This window comes from Mizuhopecten yessoensis, unplaced genomic scaffold (genome assembly GCF_002113885.1).
Source record: "Mizuhopecten yessoensis strain PY_sf001 unplaced genomic scaffold, ASM211388v2 scaffold917, whole genome shotgun sequence".
Lineage (NCBI taxonomy): Eukaryota > Metazoa > Mollusca > Bivalvia > Pectinida > Pectinidae > Mizuhopecten > Mizuhopecten yessoensis.
The window spans coordinates 408950-424638 of NW_018403786.1; the positions used below are offsets into that span (position 1 = coordinate 408950).

Consider the following 15689-nt stretch of genomic DNA (forward strand, 5'->3'; position numbering starts at 1 on the left):
TGCGTAAATAGCTCGCGTAGCTTTGTATTGTGGATTTTGTTGAGATCGCCAGTTACTAAGTGTCCAGCTGGATTATAGTTGTATGGGGATGTAGAATAACGACATACTGAACGAGGAATGATTCTAAGTTGATATAAATTCAAGCAAGGTCTAGTTTTTTTTGTCTTATTTTTATAGTATATGAATAGCGTTTAAGGGTTAACTCCCTGTCTGCAAATGGTATGTACACATTGTAAACAAATCATTTCTCAATTTCGAGTTATGTTAGTTTCCTCAGAGGTGTTGATGCAAGATGGTTTTCGGAATATACACCTGGCTAATGTTAGTACTGTTAACCTAGTCTCACTGTTTCCCTTTACGTAAGCTCAGTATAATTTATCCGACATTAAGATTTAGTACCTATGCAATCTTCTTTGCATTTCTAAAATAGGGGCCACGGTAACATTGACTTTTTGGTTTCGTGTCTACCGTTTCTAAAATTGTTTGACCGCTGTAAATATCACACATGGTCAAGTGAAGACGCTGTAACTTCTCATTTTTCAATGTAGTTTTAATATGCGCTTCGGTGAACTCTTTTAATTCTTTCTGAGGGGTTTCATAATTACGTCCTGGTTAGAATGACACATCTGTAAGGAATGTGCAAAGTCTAACATTACGTAACCTTGAAAGTCACAGTTATCTCTTTTGAGAAGTTGCACGATTCATAATATACACACAATCCAGGGGTTTTACCTACCTCCTTCTGTGTTTCCAACTTTTAAGAATGAAACAGCTGTACGATGCAGTGTTATTCATTTTTGCCTTGCTGTATCTTTTGCATATGTGTGTTGTAAGTTTATCACATTACATATGTATTTGTTTTCATTACATAATTGCCATACAATATTCAAACTCCGGTTTTATCTCCGTAGTTATGTATGTAGTCCGTATTATTCTGACGTTTTATCGACTTTTTTATATCGGTCTGGCGTCGTTAACTCCGGCTCTCTATAACATGCGGGAAATAAGCGACCCGCGCCAGGGTCGCTCTTCAAACTGATATTTTAGAAACAGATCGTCACTTTCACACACATGTCGCACATGGATCGAAAGATCTATTCATTATGCATAAGATGACCATGCATAGCATGCCTCAAACAACCAATACAATCACTAAAAACATATTTTTTCAAACTTACTCTGTTTTACTTTACGTTTTTGATAGGCCTGCTTTATAATGCCACGTGACTAAAATCTCGTCATAATTTTGGGAAATACCTTCGGTAACGCGAGATCTCGTCAAGTCATATGACATGGCTCATGCCCTAATTTCCATTAAAAACATGGGTTGGTATAGAAAACGTCGGAAAATACTGTTCGTAATGATCTTTGAAACATGTTATTGATACCACCTAGTGCATAAAGAATAGATCTTTCGATCCATGTGCGACATGTGTGTGAAAGTGACGATTTGTTTCTAAAATATCAGTTTGAAGAGCGACCCTGGCGCGGGTAGCTTTGTTCCCGCATGTTATAGAGGGCCGGAGTTCTGGCGTTAATCGACGCCAGATCGATATAAAAAAGTCGATAAAACGTCGAATAATTCGGTCTATTTTGTAGGATTCATGTTGCATTATCGATTGTTTTTGTTAATGACGCATGAATCATTAATAATATCGAATGCTTAGCAATAGTTGTTAATCGAATCTTGTATACACTACCTTAAACAAGTTGTTAGATTGTAGATTGTTTGTGTGGGAAATATAAAAGGCGCTAAGAATGTATGTGAAACTTTATTGTACTCTGCATATATTGTACTTCTTTAATGTCATTTATATGTATTAACAAATGTATTTGGAACAGCTCTAAGTTTGTTAGATTAAGCATTTTAGATGGAAAGCCGAATACAACTATTTGACGAAGGTAAGATCTAAAAGGAAATTCCGATATGCTTATGAATTGTAATTACGTAATAAAATATATAAAAATAAGATAACTCATAAGCCGTCGTCATTGATTTCATCCGTTTCCTCATCTTTGGATTCATTCCATCATAGTACACTGTTCATGTTTTCATTATCACGTACATCATGTTTATGTAAGAGATGGGATAGAGTAACTACAATACATGAGTGTCTATTTTGAGACTGATTTGACCGTTATATCTTTCTATGTTTAAAACAGTCGAGGAATAACAGTTCTTTTGGATCCGACACTGGGCAAGCCAAAATTGTCGCCTTCGTCTTCCTTCCTCTTCTTTTCTGGTTTCTTTTGGTTTCTCACTGGCTTTGGTGCTCCGCTTATTTTAAAAAGGCTTGCAAGTGGAATCATCTCCCCTGCTGTTTTTCTCTGTAACCATAAGACAACAATGATACGGAAGGATGTATATATAGACACTTCTAAATCAGCCAATTAAAATAGGGACAACATACTACTAAATTACGTAGAGAATGATGATGTCTGAACAAAACCATTATTCGAACTCGAAATCGATTAAGTAAGGACAGGATATGATTATATATTAATATCAGTTAATAATTGTTTCCTTACTGTAGTTAAATAAATATATTCATTTTGTAAAACTAAATGGACTGCAGGATACATATAACATGTCATTGAATTTTATGTAATAATTTAATCAAGAAATTGAAATAATTTCATAATTTGATCTCCTCTATATTTATATCTACCAAATCATCAGTATCGTATTGCTAATATTGGCTTCATAAATAAAACAGAACATGCTTTTACATATTCAATAAAGGTTTCAAGATACAATTATCTGAAACGATAAAGGAATGTATGTCTGGTAAATCGTTTTGGTGTGTGCTGCTTACCACTCCTTTTTTATATACAGATTTATTTCATAAAAGTATTCTATTTTCAGTCGAGTATCTATTGATAAGAGAAAAGAAAAAACCCAATTGTCCGCTTTAAAAGACATCTGTCTACGTATAACTCTTTGTTATACCAAGCAAATCACGTTTAAAAGGGAGAACATCTCAAACAGTAAGAGGGAGGTTCGTGAAAAGCGCTACTGTTTGTCACATATATCCACAATTGCGCATCAGATATATTTCTCATCGAAAGTAAGTATGTATTTTATGCCCATATTTGTTTTTTTCTCCCGTACGTACCGTTTTTATTGGCGCTTCCGGAGAAAACAAGTTTTGTTGGGGCTGCATCCTCCATAACTCTTCATCGTTCATATCAGTCCACTGTAAAACATGGTTATTAACAATGAATATAATTCCACTAATATTGGTGTTTCTTCAATTCCTGTCACTGTTATTTTCTTATTTACCATGATTCTGTACTTTATTTTAAATATTTTTTTTTTGTTTATTTTATTTTATTTTTTTTATTCAAAAGATTTGTATACGATCATTTCTTCGTCGTAAACTGTTCACTGTTGACAATATGCATCAAATGAAGTCCCAATCCACTGAATCGACTTTCATATGCAAGACATGATATAGGAACGAACGTAATCCCTTTTGTTAACCTTACCAAGGACAGGAGTATCACTTACCCTGGACATGTGTATCAATTACCCTGAATAATTGCATCTCTTAACCATGCCAGGTGTAGCAATTACCTTGAACAAATGTGTCTCACACCATGCATACAGATATATTTGTTTTACCCTGGATATGTGTGTCTTCTACTTTGAACAGGTAAATCTCACTGCTTGAATAGGTCTTCACAAGTGGCGTTTTTTTAACCTTCATATTATATTATGTCCATTATACAATAACGTAACGACAATAATATTGCATATATTACAGTGTACGAGAAAAGGATCCCCCATTCTTCTTGGGGTGAGATTGGGGACTCTCGGGGAAAGACGGTTAATTTATCAATCTCTCGGTAATCTTGTGGCAATTTATGAATCCCCTTCTCTGCTTGGGTTGAGATTATCTTTTTTGATCACACAGGTGTTAAAGATTCTATAAATGGCATGCGTTGCCGTATATTTTGCTTTGGATAATCCCGTTTCTCCCGACATAAATACCTTCATTGCGCTGCCATCATTGTTACTAGTACACACCTTTGATACTTTCTTATTTATGTTTTTGTCAAATGTCAGGTTGGTTTCGATGACATTTGCAGATGGAGATGACGATACTTTATTTCCTTTTCCCACTGGAAAGCTTCTCTCTAATTGGCCACCGTTTGCTTCGGTCTGGGATATTCCTGCGCGTTTTGATGGCTTTACGTCAACGTTTCCAAATGGATTTTTGGTAGATGCGACCACAATCGCAAAATCTGGGGCAGGAGTACTTTCGAAGCCTCCTTTCTGTGGAAATAATTGATCATGAGACACCAAAAGTGTAATAACTAATTAATTGTAGAGTTTAATACTATACAATAATTTATTTGCTCTACAGATATCAGAAACGTTTTTACACAAAAGAACTTTTGATGAAAGCTTACGCTCACACTAGGTTAGGTATTGGACACAATTAAATATTAATACAAATACATGTATTTATCTGCATTGTTTCGACATACGTAATGCATTACACTCCAATTATACAAAACCTTTACTGCACACTTGTCTTTATTTGAAGTATGTGTACGTGCTTGTTGTACGAAAAATTATTACTAGGCATACCAATTCAGGAAGTGGCTATTAATCAGAAGCCAAACGAAACAAACATTCCACTGCACCATATTGCTATGTTGTCCATTTAGTGTTCATGAGTGTCACTAAAGATCACAAAGAATTAAAGTACACAATTATAGTGTTGCGAAACATATGCAGTAATGCAGCGAAAGAGTAAATAGCATTTTGAAACCCTTTTAACGTTACAGATTGCAATTTATGGCTGCTACAGATATATCGGAGTATTCATTCGCACTATAGAACAGTGCTATATGCGACGGTAGATCAAAACTCCTGTAGGATTGTATTTGCTACTGTAACAGGAAAGAGACTAGTGTGCTTTCACCGGGGATCGAATCCTCGATCTCCAGTTTCCTAGTCCGGCACTTTATCACTGAGCTAAAGGGAAATTCCCTCTAGCTTGAAGCTAGAAGGCGACCTTAATCCTATGTTCAATTCAACTACAAATCTACATTTAACCTTTATAGACATATGAAAGTCTCTACGAAACATGATTTTGATTCTCCGTGACAAACATTCAATACGCCTCCCGAATCTCCATTGCTCTCACCGAGGAATTGAATACATTGTTGTTTCAGAAAATATCAATTAAAATAATAATTAATCTAATGCTAGGAATAATATGATTGATGACATATACACATTACTTAAAATACATAAAGCACTTAAGTGCAGTCAATCTACAACTAACCTTTTCCTCTTTGCGTTTCTTCTTTTTAGGTTTTGGTGGTGGTGCACGTATGACCATCAATGGAGGTCCAACAGGCTCAGCCTTCTTTACTTTTTCCTTGATATATTTAATAAGAAATAAGTTAAATTTATTAAAAAAAAGTATTCATGCTAACATTTCATTTGTACAATAAACATAATTTAATTATCCGGTAGGTAAGGTTTTATGCAAACTTAATGTGGATGGAAAGAAAATCAGAGGAAATGAAAGAAAAAAGTAAAGAATATGAAGAGATCACATAAAATAGGATTTGATAATTTAGATTTAGGTGGTGGTTCGGGTATTGCCATCAATGGAGGCACGGCAGACTCAACTTTCTTTTCTTGTTCTTTTCCCTTGACATATTTAGTTTAATTTAGCAAAAACTTTATCTCTTTCAAATATTCATGTTTACATTTACTACATCAATAATTAATAAGGTGATTATATGTTACATTGTATATAAACATGAAGAAAGAACAAACAAAATAAGTATTGAAAGGACCACTGGATAACAGACCTGCATCAAAGACCACAATTTACTCCATATGAAACCTACCTTTTCCGGTTCGGGCTTTGTCTCTCTAGGTTTGGTTGGTGCTTCGCGTATGGCCATTAATGGTGGCCCGATGGGTTCAGCCTTCTTTTCAGGAACCTTTTTCTTTTCATCCTTCATTAAACGATAAGCATTATCATTTTACTTTCGGTATAAACGTTCGTATTACGTGATGATCGGTTTAGGATTTACCCTCCTTTAAGGGATTGTGTTTACTTAAAGATGGGCTCTTGCTGATTATAAACAATATTTCAATAGTAGAAACATACAGAGATTGATATATATGTATTATATCAAATAATATTCCTTAAAAACACAATGCAATCAAACAAAAAAGATACAGAATTGACTCAAAGATTTACAGGTTTGGACTTGCCATAGGTCACACGTAGGAGTTTGTCAAATAACTACCTTGCAGTCGAACAACTTATTCGTTTCAAGCTTTTTCTGCAGTTGATTCGATTAAATATAACTGATCATATATACTTCTTGACTTATGCAATTACCACGTCGGGATCAGATAAATATGATTTTGTATCGTATAATAACTACAAGAAAACACACCATAACAGATATTGACAATAACAAAAATGCTGAAACCACTTCTCTTGCATCTTATGCATGAAGTACTTGGCGTAAGAGCTGTCTTCCTTTCTAATCGTAAAAAATGGATTGAATAATTTAACATTATTAAACGGTTAGCAGAACATCTACTTGGTTTCATTCAAAACAATCAAACCTTTTTTGTTGAATTCAAGACATTAATGTCATAATCAATGAAAATAAACGCTTATACCAGGATAAGAAAAGTATAATTGTCAAAATACATATCTTTTGTAGTTTCTCATTTTTAATTACATTTATTGGATTACGTATTAATAAAAATCATGGTTTGTCAAACCCTTTTTTAACAATGACAACAGCAATGAGCATTAACAATTTATTGAAACGCTTCACTTGAACTTCATATTCCAAGTACAAATGTATGTGACCTTATATTGTACACTTTAAATAAATGTAAAAACCAAGAACAGGAACTTGAAAAAGAAATAGTCCGAGAAAGTGAAGAAACCACACAACCACAAGAATATTCTCCATATAAAAGTTACCTCTTCCGGTTTTGGAGTGGCCCATAATGTCTTCTCTGCGACTTTTTCCTTCAAACAGTTAAAAACCCCGAAAAGAAATGATAACTTTATTTAAAGACGTGAATATATTCACATCAATCTTTCATAAAGCCTTATAAGAAAATATACACAAGAGATATAAAAAGTCATTAAAGGGCTAGAACTTTTGTTGTTTATTTGATGTGCTGATTATTAGTAGACTTCGTGTTTATTTACCATAAAGAACTTGTTTCAGTAACCAGATAATACATAGATATATTAAATAAAATGAGAATAAATACGTTGATTGTGAACCCCATGATATACCTACTTTACCTAGACTTTACCTAGACTTTACCCTAGACTTTACCTAGACTTTACCTAGACTCTGACCAGCTAAACGCCAGACATTCCATACAAAATGTCAGTAAAAGCTAAAGATACTACTCCTTAATGTTTACAACAATTATCTATTTAAAGGTTGATATATCGAGCTAGAAGAGGATATTGTGATATTTGTACGTCTATTAATTTGCATTTGAAGTACGGAGGTACATAGTTATTATATTGACTATGAAATACCCGAGCTGTCAGCAAGCATTGAAACACGGGATTATAGAGGTAACACCATACGGAGGACAAAAACATACCCGATCACCATCTTGATTTCCCTCCATTGGTTGAACATTTATTATATTACTTTCTTCGTCCTGATCAAGATTGCAAAACAAAAGTTTATTATTAGCATTTGCTTTGATTGTTTAAAACATTGAATAACATACTTTTCATCAGTTCATTCCGTGTATGAATATATTCCACGAGAGCTTTATCCCAAGTAAACATATCCCTTCATGAAAGTGAAACGAGTGAAATCAAAGACGTCAGATGAAAACATTTGTTTGGTATTGGTATTAACAAATAACTATTATTGTTCTTTAAAAACTCACAATTACGTCATGTTTGTGTTCTCTATGCCTACCAAATCCTTAGGCTCTAAATTATTAAGCAATTATTGGGTTTTTTTGTACGCCGATTTGATTAGTGGATACCAGCCGATGACTTCCATTCAAACGGAGTCATGTATACTATACTGTAGTAATACAGCATCTTGTATTTCCACAACGTGAAACACAGGACATTTCTTAACAATTCACTAGGTACGCATTAAAATGAATTATTCTATGCATAGAACATATTAACAACTAAAAAGATTGAAATATTTAAACAATGAATATTTGAAACAAACGAGTTATCAGTGTCACTAGAGTTAGTTCAAAGTATGTCAACAAATAAATTACCTTTGTCTCTTGGACTACAATTACGCTCAGCAGTTTTTCCTGAAATGTAAATAAGGTTCCATTTTGGTATAATACAATAAAAGTTTACGTTGTTTTCTGTTGACTTATCGTGAGTACACAACTCTGGAAACAAGTTAACGAACAGATTATGGTGTGACTGTTTTATGATTTGTTACTTCTTGTTCATATGTATTGTTTATTTTCATAATTTCATTATGTGCGCCATGACGTCACGCTACTTTATTCAGTGCGCAGGCTATTTTAGGATCGAACAGGTATACAGAGTTTGAAAATAATAATGATTTGTGTGCGTTGTTTCTATAATAAATTCTACGTACATGTACGTTCTTCTCTATAACATATAAAGATGAATGTCTATAAACCCAAGAATCTTAATAAGTATCCATCATTGTTCGTTGTATATAATCTATTTAAATATGTCAGATGAATTGTTTCTCGTTGATTATCCATATACAAATCATGAAGAATTTTCCCTTGTTGGATATCCTCTATATAGACATAAGTCTTAGGTACATGTATCACTCATTAGATAATTCCTAAATAGACATAAATCTTAAATATTACTCAATATATATCCTCTATTTGGACATAAATCGTAAGATATCCTCTCTCTATATAGACACAAACTTGACTTTCCCACGTTAGAAGTCCTCTATACAGACATAAAGTTTAGTTATCACTCGTTAGAATCCTCTTTATAAACATAAAGTTTAGTTTTTACACATGATATATGCTCTATACAGACATAAATCTTAATTATCACTCGTCAGATATCCTCTTAATAGCCTTTTGTTTTTTTTAAACATAATATATCGTCTGTTTAGACATTAATCTTTTTTATTACTCGTTAGATATCACTCTCTAGATGTCATCTTAACTATATTAGACATTGAATCATGATGACAAATATTGTCAAGAAAGTTAGAAATCCATTTTAAATGTCGTATCTTTTAATGTTATATTAAATACGATAAACATGTTGCCGAATAATGATACTGATAATAATTCGAGGTTCATATAAACCTCTTTTTTGAAAACCTAGTTTGTAGGTCGTCTCACAAAGTAATATTCGTGGTTATAGGGCCTTTGCAGCAAGCCACTATATTTCTCAACTCTCTGGGAGCATAAAGAAGCCGGTGTTTCCATTTCGGCGCTACATTTCTTAACAATTCACTAGGTACGCATTAAAATGAATTATTCTATGTATAGAACATATTAACTACTAAAAATGATTGAAATATTTAAACAATGAATATGTGAAACAAACGAGTTATCAGTGTCACTAGAGTTAGTTCAAAGTATGTCAACAAATAAATTACCTTTGTCTCTTGGACTACAATAACGTTCAGCAGTTTTTCCTGAAATGTAAATAAGGTTCCTTTTTGGTATAATACAATAAAAGTTTACGTTGTTTTCTATTGACTTATCGTGAGTACACAACTCTGGAAACAAGTTAACGAACAGATTATGGCGTGACTGTTTTATGATTTGTTACTTCTTGTTCATATGTATTGTTTATTTTCATAATTTCATTATGTGAGCCATGACGTCACGCTACTTTACAATATCAAACTTGCATAATGAAATAAAATTTTACGCAGAGTTTTCTCCGGAAAAGAAAAGTTAAATAACGCTTTTAATATAGAGAAAGGTTAGTATTTTATTCAGTGCGCAGGCTATTTTAGGATCGAACAGGTATACAGAGTTTGAAAATAATAATGATTTGTGTGCGTTGTTTCTATAATAAATTCTACGTACATGTACGTTCTTCTCTATAACATATAAAGATGAATGTCTATAAACCCAAGAATCTTAATAAGTATCCATCATTGTTCGTTGTATATAATCTATTTAAATATGTCAGATGAATTGTTTCTCGTTGATTATCCATATACAAATCATGAAGAATTTTCCCTCGTTGGATATCCTCTATTTAGACATCAGTCTTAGGTATATGTATCACTCTTAGATAATTCCTAAAAATACATAAATCTTAAATATTACTCAAAATATATCCTCTATTTGGACATAAATCGTAAGATATGCTCTATATATAGACACAAACTTGATTTTCCCACGTTAGATATCCTCTATACAGACATAAATCTTAAATATCACTCGTTAGATATCCTCTATACAGACAGAAATCTTAATTATCACTCGTTAGATATCCTCTTAATAGACATAAAGTTTAGTTTTTACACATGGTATATGCTCTATACAGACATAGATCTTATATTATCACTCGTCAGATATCCTCTTTATAAACATAAAGTTTAGTTTTTAAACATGATATATCGTCTGTTTAGACATTAATCTTAATTATCTCTCGTTAGATATCCTCTTTATAAACATAAATCATCTTAATTATCACTCGTTAGATATCCTCTTTATAAACATAAATCATCTTAATTATCACTCGTTAGATATCCTCTTTATAAACATAAAGTTGAGTTTTTACACATGATATATGCTCTATACAGACATAGATCTTATATTATAACTCGTCAGATATCCCCTTTATAAACATAAAGTTTAGTTTTTAAACATGATATATCGTCTGTTTAGACATTAATCTTAATTATCACTCGTTAGATATCCTCTTTATAAACATAAATCTTAATTATCACTCGTTAGATATACTCTTTATAAACATAAAGTTTAGTTTTTAAACATAATATATCGTCTGTTTAGACATTAATCTTTATTATTACTCGTTAGATATCACTCTCTAGATGTCTTCTAAACTATATTAGACATTGAATCATGATGACAAATATTTTCAAGAAAGTTGGAAATCCATTTAAGATGTCGTATATTTTATTGTTATATTAAATACGATAAACATGTTGCCGAATGTTTTTGCCAAAACCTTGTTTGTAGGTCGTCTCACAAATTAATATTCGTGGTTATAGGGCCTTTGCAACAAGCCAATATCTTTCTCAACTCTCTGGGAGCATACAGCCGGTGTTTCCATTTTGGCGCTCACAGCTAGCATTCAACAATTCTAGCACTGTCCAACCACGTACCTATTTACAGCTGATAAGAACTAGCGGAGTAAAGTATTTTGTTCAAAGATACAACACAGTGCCTTGACGTGACTCAAACCCGCAACCCTGTCGTTACGAGCCCGGCATCCTACTACTGGGCTACCGTACCTCCACAATAGCACCATATGGAAATATTCTGTTAAAATATATACCTCCTCAGCTTTCTCCAGCTGTTTGGCAAGCTTAGCTTTGCGTCGCTTCCACCTACAGCAGCAGAGTAAACAACCCAAAAGGCATCTTCCTGCGCGCAAGCAGCAAGGGATTGGTCCGAACCTTCGCTTTCTTTTCTTTTTCATCAGAAACTTTTGTAATGCAACGTGTTCTGGTGTGGGTGTTGTTTGGAAGTGTACCTTTCCGTGTGATTTCTGTTAAAGACAAAATATGTATTGCGATAAATATGATTCGATGCATTCCTGACTATAATTAATAGATGATAATGTAAAATAGAAATAAAGAATCCATTGTAAGATTTAAAAACTAAAATACAACAACAACAACAACAACAACAACAAAAAAGTAAGACATATTTGATCAAATAACGTTTTTCTAATTTGAACAAAGTATAAAAGTACCTTTCTAACGTATCGACAACATCGCCGTTTGCAGCAGCTACACTGAAAATTACAGCAATTTACGTTGAGATCCCCCCAGTAGCAGCAACGACGGTCACTATATACGTAGCTCCCGCCGAACCCCACCGCAGGACCGTCGTAACACCTGGATAAGGTAGGAATGAAACGTTCAGTACATGAAGTATAAAGGAAATTAAAAAAAAAAAAAAAAGTTACAGTGTTGTAGCTCCTCTCCAGCACCTCTCATTCCAATATCACTACATGTACGCAAGTTATAATCCAACTGTCCAACTGCAGTTCGAATGCAAGTCAGAGACAATCTTTTTTCCGGCTAAAAGGGATATCTACAATTTTTTACTTTTTTTGCCATTTTACCTGATCATTTGGTCTAAAAAGTTTGCACGTGCATCACATCAAAACCAAAAAATATGTGATATCACGCTCGGTTGATTGAAGCATAACGCTTATGTTCGAATTGGAATATTTATGTCATTAGTTATGCCAATTGCCAAACGTGTTTTTACTCAGTGTCAGTCAGGACTTTTTCACCAGATTTGGAAAAAGAGTCAAAGAGAAAAACTTATTTTACTGATACATTGTATTTGAAATTTAAAAGAAAGTATCGGCTGATTTTTCCTGATTTTGAGTAATAGCTAGGTCAAACCTACATGTATACTATACACAAACATCTTAAATACTTCCCCGTCAAACACCACACGGGAGTAATAGAGTTCATTAGCGTTGTCACCAGCTGGACTGTTGTACGTTAGTGGGTTAATGAACAATATGTGAAAGAAAGAAAATATTTGATTTGATACATTTTATGAGTGTCAAACAATGAACGCATACAATAACGTTTCATTTAAGATATCAGGGAACATATGATGGTGAATCGTAAATGTGTTCTTCTAAAGTTCATTACAAACTGCATATTCTCATTCATCAAAATCTGTAAAACATGGACTAAGACACTAGCTGTCTGTTGTTGGTGCATAATCGCAAAATATATTTCAAGGTTAGAACAAACGTAGTTTTTTTCTGGTTTTACATTGTGCTAAATATAAAACACATAGGTATTGAATTAATTATTTCTTAAACAATACTGCATCTTATATTCATTTCACAACTGACCCGCATTGATGGAGCCAGCACAGCAGGCATCCAGCCAGTAGAGCGAGGATACACGATCCAACAGCCCCATACACCCCGTAGATTATGTAGTCCGGAGTCGCTGTAAAGTGGTACGGAATACTGTTATTTGATTTGATCACATAAAGTGTCATTTGTGCACTTATGGTGATGTTAGTGTTTATATTCAGTAGAGTATAGAACATTGAGTGAGAGACACAAAAGCAATGGGAATATTCGTAATGGACATATTGTGTTGCACTATGTTTTTAGATATCACGATAGGCTACTGACACATCCTGTTCATATTAAGTAATAACATCCAGTAATATCTCTTATATCAATTCGGAGTTTATTCTTAGCATCTTTATTCAAGTTGCATCTACTATCTACATTCTGTGATATTTCTAGTAATAACATTCCGAGATATTTTCAATTAATTTTATTCATTAATTCATAATTCTAGTACCTACATTTGATAATATTTCTACTACTTATATCCAGTCTTATTTATTGTATCCACATTAATTGATATTTCTCTCATAGGAAATAAGTGATAATTATAATCATGTATAGAATCTATGTTATTTCTACGGTTAATACCGCAGTTGCTTTACAATTTACACGAAGTTGTAATTAAACTTATTTGTATAAGTCAGTGAACCTGAATGTGACAGGTTTCCTCATCAGTTTCACACCTTCTGGTTCCTCGAGCGTAGAAGACACATTTCCCGTAGCTATAAAGTTGTTGTTGTTCCTGTTCCAGCTTGTGTAACAATAAGGAAGGGTACCCCAGGCCCCACCACTGCAGAGAACCTGGGCATACCCCGACAGTCCAAACCCGTCATTGCAGGCGTAGGTCACGGAGGTACTAGTATTTGACGAGATGTAACCATTGGCAACGCTCGGGGGGTCAGGACAGGTCATAGGGACGATGAAGAATCAGCCTACACTCTGACAACTGAAAATTAAAATGAAAAGCGATTTCCCATACAGTCAACACACGAAGTAATCAGAAAAAGAGAAGACATCAAAATAAAAAGGGAACAAAGGATTTGTAAATTTGACAGGGCAATCGTTCCGTTTACTATACGTGGCCCTCATCTTCCTTGAATGCTCATGTCAAATACAGAAAGGTCACCTGAAGAGGTCTTAAATTATACCAGACATTGGAGTGCTGTATTGGAAAACATGTCATGAAGGCCACAATAGCATACATCAAACGTGCATTGATTTTGTTTGTTTTCTTGTTTTTGTTTTACGTCTTGTTAACAGCTATGGCCATTTAAGGACGTGCCAGGTTTTGGTGGCGGAGGAAAGTCGGAGTTCCCGGAGAAACACCTCCGACCTACGGCCAGTACCTGGCGACTGCCCCACGTAGGTCTCGAACCCGCGACCCTGTGGTGGAGGCTTAGAGGTACTGCTACGTTCGTTGAAGCCTCTTGTAGCGTATATGTGTGCAATCAAATGAGTGTGTATACCTTTCATCTTTCAAAATACAAGATGGTAGACGCTACATGTGGATTTCTTTGTTGCCAACGTTTGCTGTAACAGAGACTATCTGAACTATCACTCTGGAGTATAGGCACGTACATGGTTTATACAATACTCATTTTATTATAATTTATTTAAAATCAACAGTATTCCTCTAATTCATGAAATTCATATATAGGGGTTTGACGGACCTTACCTTCTGTTTTATAAGTAATATAAACCAATTAGGACGTCCACCTCTACGGTCCCTAGAACCATCGATGACTCCCAGAAGGACGAAACCCCTGTTTTGTGCAGTGTAACTCACCTATGGCGTACTCTATCCATGACTAACTTTTATAAGTGCAACCAAATGTTTCATCACACTACAGGTGAACTTCTTGATATGGCATAGATGACGAAGAATACGTAAAGTCTAAAGATTTATTTATTTTTTGTGAAAGAAATATGATGTAAAGATTTCTGCATTGGTTCTAGAATGCGAAAACAAAGGATCGTCAATTAGCTTATCTCACTTCTGCAAGAATATAAAACAGATTATGCGCCGAGACGTTGTGCTTATTTAGTAGCCTTTGAAATAGCAATAAATATATGTCAACATGTTTTACGATAGTGTTCATTAAAATTGTACTGTTATGTACGTTGAGAATGTGATGTCAGTTTGAATTAAAGCTTCCATGTGATTTAAGTAAGCCAAGATTAGAAATATATAATATGAAGCAATATGTTAATATATTAATCTATCAAATTTTGCTCCCTTCGTTGCTATTCAAGCAAATATTCACAAATGACTTCTCGATATGAAAGTATTGTATAGAAGAGTGATACATACGTTTCCGTCTGCTACGGTCCTTTAAACAGCCATTTTGAATCGGTATATTGTTATTAAACCGATTCAACAGCCATTTTGGACAACCAATTCCACTGCAGGCTATAAAGAGAAATATACAGTGCGAAGAGATAAATTGTACATGTAATTTAACGATGCATTTGTCTATCAATAGGGTTCTATCATAACATATACACACACGTCCTATAAATTATTTGATACACCTGAGCCAAGCTATTATATCGCTCATCGTAACCAGTGTTGGCACGATATGATTGTATTGTTTAAAGGTCTTAAACGTATTTCTCTATCTCATA

At 33.9% G+C, this 15689-nt stretch overlaps 1 protein-coding gene across 2 annotated transcripts; it reads right to left on the bottom strand.

Moving 5' to 3' along the window:
- Nucleotides 1-1766: 1766 nt before the first annotated feature.
- Nucleotides 1767-15595, bottom strand: LOC110454247. 2 transcript variants are annotated; one of them, XM_021503674.1, is made up of 15 exons: nt 15450-15595; nt 15376-15408; nt 13748-14010; nt 13053-13152; nt 11922-12066; nt 11502-11714; nt 9619-9657; nt 8279-8317; nt 7631-7690; nt 6984-7031; nt 5878-5988; nt 5301-5396; nt 4031-4279; nt 3117-3197; nt 1767-2328 (listed from the first exon to the last, which is right to left on the bottom strand). In XM_021503674.1, the coding sequence occupies exons 3-15, from the start codon at nt 13974-13976 to the stop codon at nt 2155-2157; spliced, it is 1584 nt and encodes a 527-aa protein (XP_021359349.1). In that variant the 5' UTR covers nt 13977-14010; nt 15376-15408; nt 15450-15595; the 3' UTR covers nt 1767-2154. The 2 variants fall into 2 exon arrangements, with proteins under 2 accessions (XP_021359349.1, XP_021359357.1); XM_021503682.1 differs by lacking the exon at nt 8279-8317.
- Nucleotides 15596-15689: the final 94 nt, after the last annotated feature.